Here is a 13,021-nt window from a genome sequence, read left to right on the forward strand (position 1 = left end):
CTTGGGGTTACTTCACCATACTGCCCTTTTCATCTCAGGGTATCTCGCAGCTTCTTGCACTCTTCCCCTGTGACACAGACTACCGCTCCCTGCAGGGGTTTTTTGCAGTATATGAATTCCCCCTGGTGCCACAATAGTCTGTCATTCCCCTTGCAGGGATTACCACAACAGCCACCCTGGGTGGATGTCGTTTTCTACGAAACGCTAATTGGCGTGGTTGACGCCCTGTGGTTACTTCCCAGTTGGCTCTGCCGTGAACTGGGTACTGTTCGGGGCTCTTTCCCTCTTACACGGGGGGAAGCCTATTTCAGGTATTATTATCCCTGCTTTAGGGCTGGTAGCAGGTCCATTCTGGTTAGAGTGAATGTTGACCTGCACCTGTATCATACACCCTCAGTATTGCGTGCCTTCGGGTTACCTGTTGCTGACTAGCGGGTGGATCGCATAGCGGGACTCTGGCTGTTGCCAGATAGGAGGTGTTACAACAGTGTTTGGCCTCCTGTCCCAAATTCCCTGAGGGCATCACGAGCCCCTCCTGGGGGGGATGGGCGTGTTACTCGTCTGATTACAGACGTTACTACGCCTCCCATTCCTGCGTGGTCGGATTCTTCGGATCCGTAGGTGGTAACTCTGCCTGAAATCAGTATACTTGCTTTCGGGAGTTGTTACCCATCCTACCATGGCTATAGCATGGTTGGTTAATACTATTGCATATTGGGTTGATGCATTTGTAACGTTTTTTCCCCTCCAACACGTCGGGGGTTCAAATGTATTTGGTCGCTCATGTAATATATGCAGTTGTCATAGGTGGACATGCCTATATTGGATACCAGTCTCCTAACTTTCAGAGTTCCGGCTGCGACTGTATCCTCCGTAATACCCTATGGCTGCGCTCTGAGAATGCAGAGGTGCAGATACCATCTTTAGGGTTGATATTGTTTGGTCCTGACCTTGACAAGATTGTAGTAACATTGGCAGTATTACTAACGACAAGTTTACCGCTTTCAGCTATGCACACTACAAGGCCTCAGACTAAGTCTGTTAAGTCTTTTTTGTCCTCTCGGTCAGCCTAAAGGTCTGTTTCTTCGTAGACTGTCGGCATCTACAAGGGCCGACATATCCAGTACCGAGCAGGCCTGGACTGCCAGCCGATCCTGCTTCTGAACCTACGGATATCTCTTCAGTCTGACGGGACAGGCCTACAACTGGGAGATACCGATTTTCTCAGTTCGCCCGGTATTAGTGTCAAGTTGCCGCGGCTACGTGGGTAGGAGGGTACGCCCTCTTTACAAGGGCCTTACAGATCCAGAAAGCTATGCAGTTGTTGCGGTAAGCGGAGCTAATTGGGCCATCCCCACTATCTCAGTGAGGGACTGGTTGTTCTGTTTTCTTTCTGGTGCGGTGGCTGAATGGTCCTCTTTGGCCTGTTCTCTGTCTCAATTCCCTGAACCAGTTCCTAAAGCTACCTGGGCTCAGGAGGAAATCCCTATGCTCCATCATACGATGTTTGGAACCTGGGGACTTTAGGGTATCACTGGATATACAGGACGCGTGCCTACGGGTACTTACAGAGACCTTTCCTCAGCATGGGCTGAGGTTTGCTGTATCACAGCAACACTTACAATTTTTCGGGCTCTGCCTGTTGGGACTGTCCTCAGCCCCACAGGGGTTTACCAGCGTTTTGGATTTTCTGACAGTTCTTCTGTTCAGTATATCCCAATGCTCCTGTACCTGGACGGCCTCCTGCTCTTAGCGGGATCACCGGGGTACTTTACGGCCAGGTCAGGATGACTGTGGCTTCTTCAGGGTGCAGACGTTTAATCAACGGGGAAAAAGTCCTCCCTGCATCCCTCTCTGGGTATTCTTCATCTAGGATCCCTGCTGGATTCTCAGAATCTGAGAATTCTTCTGGCGTAAGACGGAATCTCCTCTCTTCCATTAGGAGTACATGGTTGTCTGCGCAGTCGACAGATGTCTTTACACTCTGGGATGCATGGTGGAATGGGCTCAGTTCCATTCCAGGCCTTTCCATAATTGGCTCATCTCCAGATGGAATGAGTTTTTTCTGTCGGATAACTGTTCAAACGATGATGCTCTCTCCGGAGGCAAGTCGGTCCCTGTCCGGGTGGCTATGGCCATCTCTTCCAGGGTTTTCTTTGCTAGGGACAGTGTCTGGACCGAATCCTTTTCAGTGCAGTTGGACGTCTGTCGATTCCACCCTGTCAATTAACTTACTCTGGCATAACTCTTGTTTCCCGGTGAACCTGAAAAGGTTCAGTCCGACAGGGTCAGGACAGTGGCTTCCTTTTTAGCAACACTGTTCGTTGGGTGGCAATGACAGGTATGTCACATATTCGGACATAGTCCGAGGGTCTCCTCCCGACCATCTCGGCAGCGTTCATTTCAGGAGCTCTCCATTGGGAAGCGGGAGTCCTCAGCCGTCACGACGTGCATCCCGGGGACTAGTCTCTTCCCCAAGAGAGGTTTCATCTCCTGGTGAGCAGGGGGGGCCCCCCTGAGGTGACCCTCATGGCCTTCTGACTTTATCACACTAGGGTGTTACAGTTCAGCTCTGGGGATTCTGAAGCAAACTTCAGCGACTCTTTGTCGGTGAAGTGGTCCTTCCACTTTGTGTACCTGTGTTCTCCGGTCTCCCTTCTTCCTCGAGGTCTTTGGAAGTGTTTTCAATCGAGACGGAGATGCTTTCCTGCTGGTGGCTCCTGATTGCCCCAGATGTCAGGGGTACTTGGATCTTCGGAGTCTCTACATCGATACTCCATCCCTGATGCTTCACTGCCCGGACCTGTTGTCTCAGGGTCCTTGGTTTTGCCTTGGACCTGGGTCGTTTGTCTTTGACTGTGTCCTTACAGTGGTCTTACGGCTTCCCTGGCTTTGTCATCGTTGGAATGATTAGAGCACATGGATCAGCTTTTGCTGGGACCTACCACAAACTGTGGCAGCCATAAATCTTATGGTATTGTACCTGTCGATACAATCCTCCGGTGTCCAGGATTTCCAGATATTCTGGCATTCCTTCCGGCTGGCTTGGGTTTCACACTTGGCCTGGTCTTCCTGACAGTGCGGATCTCTACACTGTCAGTATGGTTAAGATATGGAATTGCTTCACTCTGGTATCCAGTTCATCCTTTGGAGTGTTTTCTTGATTATGCCTCCATTTGTCCTCCCTAGGGACTCCTTGGGAGTAAGTAGTGGTTCTTCGTTACCTCCGGGGACAGTCAATGGAACCGCTGGTTGTGATAGCCATTACATGGTCTATTGCTTAGGCTCTCTCTTTCTCTCAGGGTGTTTATATCAACCAGGAGAGTGTCTGAATTGGGAGCGTTCTCATGTAGCTCCCTCTTCTGGAGGGCATCATGTCAGGGTGGGAGTTGCTCTCGCCCTGTGTTTCTTCTTAGTGGTTTTCAGGTTCCATATTATTCTGGAACTTATGGTACGGCCATTCTGTCCCCAGTCCTCTCGGCTGGTGTGGCCTCATTGACTGTGGTCTGGCCTCTTTGGATTTATGTGATCCGTTCAGGTTCCTTACGGAAATCGGACTCCTTATTGGTGGTCTGAGATTTCTGGTTTTCACAGGAAAGGATGGCCGGCCTATAACCAAATGTTGACTTGGATGGCCTCGTAGGTCTTCCTCAGGGGCCTACCCATGGGTAGGCCTTCCTGTTGTTGATGCTTGTTTTTTCTCGGGCCATGTGACCCTCGTGTGCGGCTCGCTGTGGCGCCTCGGCTGTTTTGCCTTACTAGGTGGCCACGTGGTCTTCTGTCCACACCTTTTTAAGGTTCTAGGCATTGGTTTCCTTTGCCTCTCAGGATGCTTCCTTTTTGGCGACGGATTCTCCTCTCAGCACAGGAGCGTCCCCACCCTTGGTTGAACTGCTTTGGGACATCCCCAAGGTCAACCCTGTGGACCCCCTATGGACCCTGAAGTAGAAAACAAGAGATATGGTAAGAACTTACCTTTGTTATCTCTGTTTCTACGAAGTCCATAGGGTCCACAGGGCGCCCGCCCTGACGCACCTGGCTTCATATGGGCTGTGTGGCTGGTCACCGGTTTTCCGTCTCCCATTTCGGTGAGTATGGTTATTGAGTGTTCCAGTTTTCTCTCTCTTTTTCTCTCCTCCTCCGGCCTTTGGCTACTTACAAACTGAGGTGCCTCTGGCTTGGGGGTGGGGTTATAGGGAGAGTGGACCCAGTGCATCCTGGGAGCTAAAAGCTTTAACTGCGTGGTGCCCGGATTTGGTTCCCAACCTATACCCCAAGGTCAACCCTGTGGACCCTATGGACTTCGTAGAAACAGAGATAACAAAGGTAAGTTCTTACCATATCTCTTGTTTTTTGTATGATACCAATTATTGTGAACATCTCTTCTTATTTTTTGTTTAATATAAATGATCTTATTGAATGATAAATTTATATGTGGAATCTACCTCACGACAATATTAATGGAATGTTGGCATGATGGCATGATGGCAACGCTGTTTTCCAGAGCCTTGATTATTGGCTGATGCGTATTGTGACGCATTTATATGCCGTAGTTCGGGTTCTGTAGAACCGCGGCACCATGGTGACAAAGATAAAATTGATTTCATTATCATTGTCATTATCTTTATTTAAATATATGAAAGATTCCCCTAGTTGAATTTGCCATGTGATCGGATTAGATATGTTATATACCTGAGTTATATACTATCTATTAATGGAGATTAGCAGCGCATGTTATACATGTAATATGATTATTCATTGCATAGCAATCTGGGGGATACGGCGCCGATATTATGTTTCGGCTTTGATGACACGGCTTCCAGGTATCTGAATCCCATATATACACAAGCCGAACGGTTTGCAGGATCTGACTCGGAGGCTTCGCGTCACCTTGACCACCGGGAGATGATTGGCTGCAGTCTGTTCCGGATCACGTGATTATGTTAAACCAATGAAGAGCGATTCAGTGAACTCTCTACCACGTGATTATGCTAACCGAATCAAAGAGTGCTCTTGTTATATATTGAGATCTGTCATTCTAGAGTCATGTGACTGACAGGAGTCACATGACCCGCGGAAATAAAAGAATAAGTATTACTAATTTTTTCTTTTATATGCATTGAATAGATTACGATGTTTTAGATTGTCTTTAAATATTTAAAACTTATGGGATTGCCTTATAAATGAGTCTATTGTGACTAATAAAAATGCGTATGCAGGATGGTTTTTTATATTTGAATGATGTGATTATGCTCATGTGCAGATATTTATCTAATTAACTAGTATATATAGGGAGATTTGCGACCCTGTATACATATGCTCCTGAGGAAGCTGGGCTATCTTGACCAAGGGAAACGCATTGAGCCTTTTAGGCCACTTGGATTTTATCTTTGGACTCCTGGACTTTATCTCTGGATACTATTGGACCTATTTACTCAAGTGACTTTCAACTGCGGCTGATCACCAGTGGACTACCCCTAGAGCACTCTAAATATCTCGACTGAGTGCTTGTTGATGCCTGGGGACTTACTACAATGCCTGGTAAACTTTGCTGCTAATATTATACAGAGGAGGTCCTAATTCACCAAGAGATTTGGGAGCTTGACAAGTGGCCTTATTTTGTTGTTTATTGTAAATGTGCACATAGATGTTTGATTTTTTGATTAACAGAGGTTTTTTTTTTACACACAATTAAATATCTGTTAAATAAATTTTATGAATAACCGTCCTTCTATTATTATACATATATAGTTTATCATTTACAGCCTGCACTGGTATACTTATATATTATGCTATCTTGTTCTTGCCTTGCTTGAGCTCTCTGCAGTATACATATATAGAAGAGGGGAACCTAAAACCGTTCGAAGATGTTTAAAGTGCCAAAGATCTAATGGAGGCTGCGTATTACCCATGGTCCGGTGTACCACAATGTCTTTAGCGGAAGTATAAAAATCCTGTTTTCAAATGTTCAAGCTACATATTGTTTACATACGTTGTCAAGTAAGCAAGCATACCACAAAGCAGAAAGTAGTTATATGGTCACTAATATGTAGATATGAAGGGCACCTTGATTTCTCCAAAATGGCATGTTTTGAAAACCACTAACTGCCAAATATTAACTTTGTTTTTTCCTAAAGTCTTTCAATGTCTGTATTCTGGTGCTTTTAGATTAAACATTTTTAGTTACCGTAAGTTGGGCACACATTAGACGATGTACAAACAATGCAAATCGAAAAGGGTTTCCCATGAACTACCAGAAAAACGATATAGTGCATACACACTGTGCAATCTTACAAACAACAGAATGATATTGTATATTGTACATCATCTGGTGGTTAGATTGTTAACTATATAATGGTTACATATTGCCTGGTCGTTCGGTAGAGCGTACAAACTGCACGATGTGGTAAAAATCATTTACAACATCCTCAGATTGAGCAGCATGTAGGGCCGACCAAAAGAAGCAACGAACGACTCAAGGGAGTGCGCGATAGTGTGTGTACACTGGACGATTTGAGCGATTTGTCTTTCCAAATCGTCAGATCGCCCAAAATATCGTCTAGTATGTACCCAGCTTTAGTTGTAACTCTAATTATTATTATTATTTTTTTTTTTTACCAGAGATGTCATTGGAGTGATATGTTTACTGGGAGATTGAGATCTGAAATTCCACCAGCACTTGTAAGTATGTTTATTTATGACTTGGCTAATTTAGTAAGCAAGGTGATCTTTAAGGTCTTAAATTTGCAATATGTGAAGTGATGAATGTGGATTTACCATTTTATTTATATCCGTATTAAATTCCAGAGAGTAGGATGTTTAATCGTGACTTTATAGCCATCTCTTTTGCAATAGACTTCCCTAGGTGAAGCACTCATCACTGCCAGAGCTCAGCTGATGGAACTTGATCTGAGTGACAATGCTTTTGGACCAGATGGGGTGAGAGGAATTGAGGCTTTGATCAAAAGCTCCACGTGTTTTACACTGCAAGAACTGAAACTAAACAACTGTGGAATGGGCATTGGTGGAGGAAAGGTACATATAAGAAGCTCTTTCAAATAATTTTCCTCATACTTTTGCTGTAAGGACACAGACGCTGCTGGCCAATGAGGACTCAGTCTTGCTTGCTCAGGCTCTTCCCCTAATTAATGCCATTTATTTTCTATTTGCCCTCGCTCTATGGGGTATATTTGCTAAAGTGCGGGTTTTTAGAACTGGAGATGTTATCCATAGCAACCAATCAGATTCTACTTATTTATTTAGCACCTTATAGAATATGTTAGCTAGAATCTGATTGGTTGCTATGGGCAACATCTCCACTTCTAAAAACCCGCATTTTAGTAAATATACCCCTCTGTGTCTGGCTTAGTGAGCGACAGGCAAAGATTTTTTTTTTCTCGTAAAGGAATAATGTTTTTCATCTCCCTAGGCCCATTCTGAATGCAGCAGTGTAATATAGATTGTCATCAACTCTAGGCAGTAGGTTATTAGGAATCCATGTCTAAGACAAGAGGTGCTAGGTCTTAAATTTTTGTGGTCCACATTTATGACTGAGCCCTGAGCTAAACCAGTTTGTGATAGAGGTAGTCACATGGAATATTTGTGCTTTCTTGTACACGTGTCCTGTAATGAACCTGCTTCTGTGTAATATCAAATGGAATATTAACAATTCTTATTCATTATTTTGATTACTGTTCTCCTTGCATATAATATGTATATTTATTATACTGCGGTTAAATAATTTTCTCTGAATCCGTTGGGAGACTATGGACCTTCTAATTGTTGCCACTTTATATTCTAAAGTGTTTACCCAGCCTTTTTCCATATCCCTATCCTGCACTTATTTTTCTAACTAAGTTCCTTAAGAATCTAAAAGAAGACAGCAATATAACATCTCCCTGAAAAAAAATAATTTTAAGTACTCGATAAGGAGAATTGGGGCTGATTCTGAGTCAGATGCAATGCTGATCATTTTCAACTGGTCATGCTACAAAGTCACGAAAAAGTTGCACAGAGCATGCATCAAACGGTCTGCACATACAAAGCCCGCACATAGACTCTGAATTGTTTTGCAAATGTAATGGGCAGTGACACGGGGGGTGGCTAATTAGACACACAGAGATGGTCCGTCTTATGGGAGTGTCTCGGACGTGTTACAGAAGTGGTTGCGGACTAACACGCACAATGGCGTTCATTGGAGGCCATACTCTGGAGAATGGAGAATCTGTACCTAGCATGGGCTGGTGCTACCAATTGTCATGTCTAAAGATTCACCAAGCCGTATTTCAATTAGGGATGTGCAGGCTCGGATAGGTTCGAGTTTGCACGTGGAGTTCGGATTTTTCCCTCCAAAAAAACGGAACTCAGAACGAGGCAAAACGTCATCTTACATGGACGAACATCATCATTCCTGGTCTTTTGTCCAGGAATGATGATGTTCGTCCATGTAAGATGACGTTTTGCCTCGTTCTGAGTTCCGTTTTTTTGGAGGGAAAAATCCGAACTCCACGTGCAAACTCGAACCTATCCGAGCCTGCACATCCCTAATTTCAATGTATAAGTCTTTGCACATTAGGTAACACAAATGTACATCCGGGAAGGGTGTGTAGTGGTATTAGTATAAAGTCGTAGACACGACTGCGGCAAAAGACGCAGGCACGTCCAACTCAGAATCAGGCCCTTAGAGCGTTAAAGGAATGAATAAATAATAAAATATGAAAATCCCATTTTCTTTGTCATCTTATGTGGACACTTGACTCCTTTTGGACACTCAGAGTTGCATTACGCTACACCACTGGTTCTCAAACTCGGTCCTCAGGACCCCAAACAGTGCATGTTTTCCAGGTCTCACAAAATCACAAGTGAAATAATTAGCTCCACCTGTGGATCTTTTAAAATGTGTTTTGTAGGCAAAAGAGAGAAAAAAATAAAAAACTCCTTTTGTTTGTATCACTGTATCACATGTAATTTAAAATTTAACTTTTATTGTTGTCATATTAAAAATAAAAATTTAGAAAATTGTGGCATAAATTGCCCATTAGTTGCACAGAATAGAGTTGAAAAATAGTATACCCACACTGTTGTCAATAAAAGGCAAAAAAATAATTTGATTAACTAGACAAATAATATATCATGAAAAATGCAGAAAGTGCTAGTGCAATTGAAAAATATCTATTGAATATACTGATTATCTGATACTAAATGGAGCAACCAATTTCAATCAAAGTGCTAGTGCTATTAATTATATCAATTGATTATATACACAATGGTATCTAGAAAGGAGAGAGAGTGCAACGTGCAAACATGCGTAAATCATAAGAATAAAATGGATAAAGCCCTCTATCAACTAGCAAGTTCACAAGATTAGTCAAAAAAGATATTTTTTGTCATTGTTTTTTTTTTTGGACAAGAAGAAAAAAGTCATAAGGCAAAAATGAAATAAATATAGACAAAATTGTCATCAAATAGAATAAATTGATACATATGTCACCAATCAGTACAATAACATTACGGACTTTACAGCTCTGCAGTAAATAAATATGTTTAGAATTAGAGGCGTCCTGCAATGTACAATAATTTCATATTAAGGAGTGCTGATGTTGAAAATAGTGCCTGTGTGCTTACATGGAACAGAGATCTACTGTTGCCAGTCTTACACAAGTATTGGACTGGAAATGAGAGTCCCTGACCACAGACACAGTGAAGAAACAAAAGGTACTTTCTCTGCTGTCAGCGCAGGCAGTGTATTCTCCCTGTTACCATGGCATTGCAGGGTAGAAAATACATAGGCTGATGAGAGTCTTGTGAAAAAAGATTGAAAAGATACCTGACAGCACAATTGCGGAGAGAGGGTAAATCTGCCTGGAGCAGCTGTCCGTATGTCTGGAGTTCCTGTGTGCATAGGACTCCCGTGGCCTGACAAGCATTTCGCCTGAGGGCTTTTTCAATAGGGCTCACGTGTTAGTGTTGATTCCGGGGGTAAATACGCATCCGGCTATCATATGATTTTTGTCTTTTATTGACAATAGTGTGGGTATACTATTTCTCCTTCATCCACTAGGGGACACTGGAGTTCAAGACAGTGGGGTATAGACGGTGGTAGAGTAGAGCCTGGCACTTTAAATAATTCAGAAGTGTGACTGGCTCCTCCCCCTCTATGCCCCATCAGCCCCAGTTTTAGAAATGTGCCCGAGAAGAGCCGGTCACATAGGGCTGAGCTCCAGCCCACACTTAGTAATTTTACTTTTATTTTAACTTTATTTATTTTCATAGCTTCAACGAGCATTGAGGACAGGCTGACAGAGTGCTGCGTCTGTCAGCCTGCTACATGGAGGCATCAGGAGGACCCGCCACCACTAATAAAGAGTGCGTGTCCGGGTCCCAGGCACCCTGGCAGTAGCTCAGGGAGGGACACGCCACAGCTTAATATAGAAGCTGTGTCCGTGCTTCCCTATGCCTAGCCGCAGTCCTGATGCCAGCAGCTGGTAAGTATAGCTCTGTTCCCCTGACTAGCGGGGGACTGAGTTAGATCTGCGGCCCCTCCGCCCCCTCCCAGGCTCATACAGTCCTGGATTCCTGTTATAACGCCGCTAGCGTTATTACAAGGGGCGGAGCTACCGCGCATATAGCGCGGATACCCATCAAGGGAGACTGTTCAGACAGTCTGTAATTACATAGGTTCGCTCTGCACTGCCCTGCTACGAGCTGCTGGCGCACGCTCTTAACATCCCTGCACTGCTGAGTCAGCGCTGGCTCACTTAAAAGAGTCTGACAGCGCTGTGTGACTGCTGCCGATGTGATCTCCTCCTCCCTCTGCTCTATGCCATAGTGGTGAGCAGCAGGGGTTAGTTTATTGCCGGTTAAGACCGGATGCAGTTAGCGCCGGGGCTCTACTCCCGGCAGTGAGGGGGCGTGGCTTAGGTCCGGCAGCCGTTACTGCTCCCGGGGAGCAGGCGCCGCATATTTTTTCTAGCCTCTCAGTTGGCGCGCACTACAGCGCAGGCATATGCAGAGACTGTCACTGTACAGAATACAGGCAGTCTGTAACTTTGCAGAGGCAGCTGCTTGCAGTGCAGGGAGAGGCGTAGAAGTTTGTGCCTGAAGACGCTGCACTCACTGTACCGCTGCTGGAGTTAGTTCCAAGCACATTTGTCTACCTATGACATAATGCAATATGGGTAGCTTTGTATACATGCCTACATGAGTTAAGTGTATGTATGAGTATATATGTGTATATATACGGGGCTTTCCTGCTTATATATACTGTCTGTTAAAACCAGTTTTGTTCTATTGATGTTTCCAATGATAAAGCGCGGCGGAATACGCTGCGATATATAAGAACTGTTAATAAATATATAGATGAAGAGGACCTATGTGTATAGTCTCCCCTGTGCATAGCTGTAGAATCTAGATAGAACCTAGTTTGGTCTCTATTATAGTACAATGCTGAGGCATACTGAACTGATTCCAAATTATGCACGCAGTGTAGCAGTCTTCCTGCTTACTTAGTCACGCAGCGGAATGGTCCATATAGAACTTGGCTCATCTCTGTAGTTCCTATATGGTGGTCAAATTCCAGCAATGAACTTGTTAGTACTTTATCTAGCAGTAATGTACTTCTATTCTGTAGGGGAGAGCACTTCAAAACTGTCGACCCCACAACTATCCTAACTGCTGCCCTACGTCATTGTGATGTCACTGTGTAGAGATAGTTGCGACTATTTTACAATTGTCTATCTCAAGATGGCTGCTGGAGTCTGTTTGATTAGGAAATGAATCAGTACTCACTAATGTCAGATGTTATTGAAGCAGTACCTCTACATATCATGGGACCCGCCGCCACTATTATAGAGTGAGTGTCTGGACCCCTGACACTAGCTCAGGGAGGAACATGCCGCAGCCTAATACAGAGGCTGTGTCCATGTCACTTTGCCCTCCGCATGACAAATATGCCTGTATATGTTAAATATAATGCAGTATACTTCATTGACCTGAGGTTGTCCTTTTGATCCCCACTTTGAAAAGGTGGGTTCAACTGGAGCTCAAATGGCTCACCTGATAAGGCAAGGACAGAAGGCTCCCAGGATCTATACCAGTCTGGGACAGCGCGCTGTTAAAATATCAGGCCTACAGAGGATGGACACACGGCACATCAGCAGTCTCCCTGCGTGGAGGTAAGCCACAGTTCATATTTACCTGGCAGGGGAGATACCATGATCACAAAGGTGGTTCTCTCAGGGCGAGGCGCATCCATTGCACTCTGGGTGTGCTGACCCCCGATGATTTCTCAAAATGCGGAAATCTCGACTGCATAATTTGTGGAAGTGGGGGACTGCGTTCACGCTTTCTCCTGGATAAATTATCGTTACCTGTGACCTTGTATGAGGGTACATGTATACAATATATATATGTATGTATCGCTTCTTATCCTTGCCATAAAGGCAAGGGTAGGATTTGTTCTTATCAGTTTTATATCTGATACCTTGCATATTTTAAAAAGAAAGATACTGCAATTGGAGGCTGGACTCTCCTGCTGCCGTGGGTTGGTACAACAACTTCGATTTACACATACTATGTATGAATGTATTTGTTATATGTGTGGGTATGCCTATGCTTCCGCAGTCATTAGGTTACCTCTAATTCCACAGATGGGAAGCCAGCTGGGATTACCAGAAGCTGTAGGCTATAATATATTATATTGGCTCTATAGACTAGAGTCATGTTCTGCAGTTTACATTGTGATAGTCACAATTCCCTAAGGCATGGCTTCTAATATGGACCATATACTTGTCTGGGAGCCTTCTGGTAGTCCACACATGTATATAAGATAGGCACTTACACCCTTCTGGGGTTACAGTTTTGTTCCTGTCAGTTTATATCTACGGCGCCCCCTTTTCGGGGGAGTTATTATTATTACAATGTATGTGTATATAGGTGTATGTATATATACTCGCTTTGACAAAGGGGCACGTATCCCCCGAAACGTCGGCCTGTTTGTTTCAACATAGTTTAGATATACCTT

The 13,021-nt window shown here is 44.2% G+C and overlaps 1 protein-coding gene and 1 non-coding gene across 3 annotated transcripts in view; both read left to right on the forward strand.

Moving 5' to 3' along the window:
* Positions 1 to 13,021, forward strand: part of RANGAP1 (Ran GTPase activating protein 1) — an 88,019-nt gene that overhangs the window by 21,079 nt on the left and 53,919 nt on the right. For both annotated transcript variants that reach the window (XM_088472745.1, XM_088472744.1), the window contains exons 4-5: positions 6,622 to 6,681; positions 6,856 to 7,035. In XM_088472745.1, the coding sequence (XP_088328871.1) occupies positions 6,622 to 6,681; positions 6,856 to 7,035 (240 nt within the window). The remainder of the gene's footprint in view (positions 1 to 6,621; positions 6,682 to 6,855; positions 7,036 to 13,021) is intronic.
* On the forward strand, positions 12,188 to 12,352 carry LOC148523793 (U1 spliceosomal RNA). The gene has a single exon (XR_015878425.1). It is a non-coding gene; the product is annotated as a U1 spliceosomal RNA (small nuclear RNA).

Source organism: Taudactylus pleione, unplaced genomic scaffold (assembly GCF_031769625.1).
Source record: "Taudactylus pleione unplaced genomic scaffold, aTauple2 ptg000128l, whole genome shotgun sequence".
Classification (NCBI taxonomy): Eukaryota; Metazoa; Chordata; class Amphibia; order Anura; family Myobatrachidae; genus Taudactylus; species Taudactylus pleione.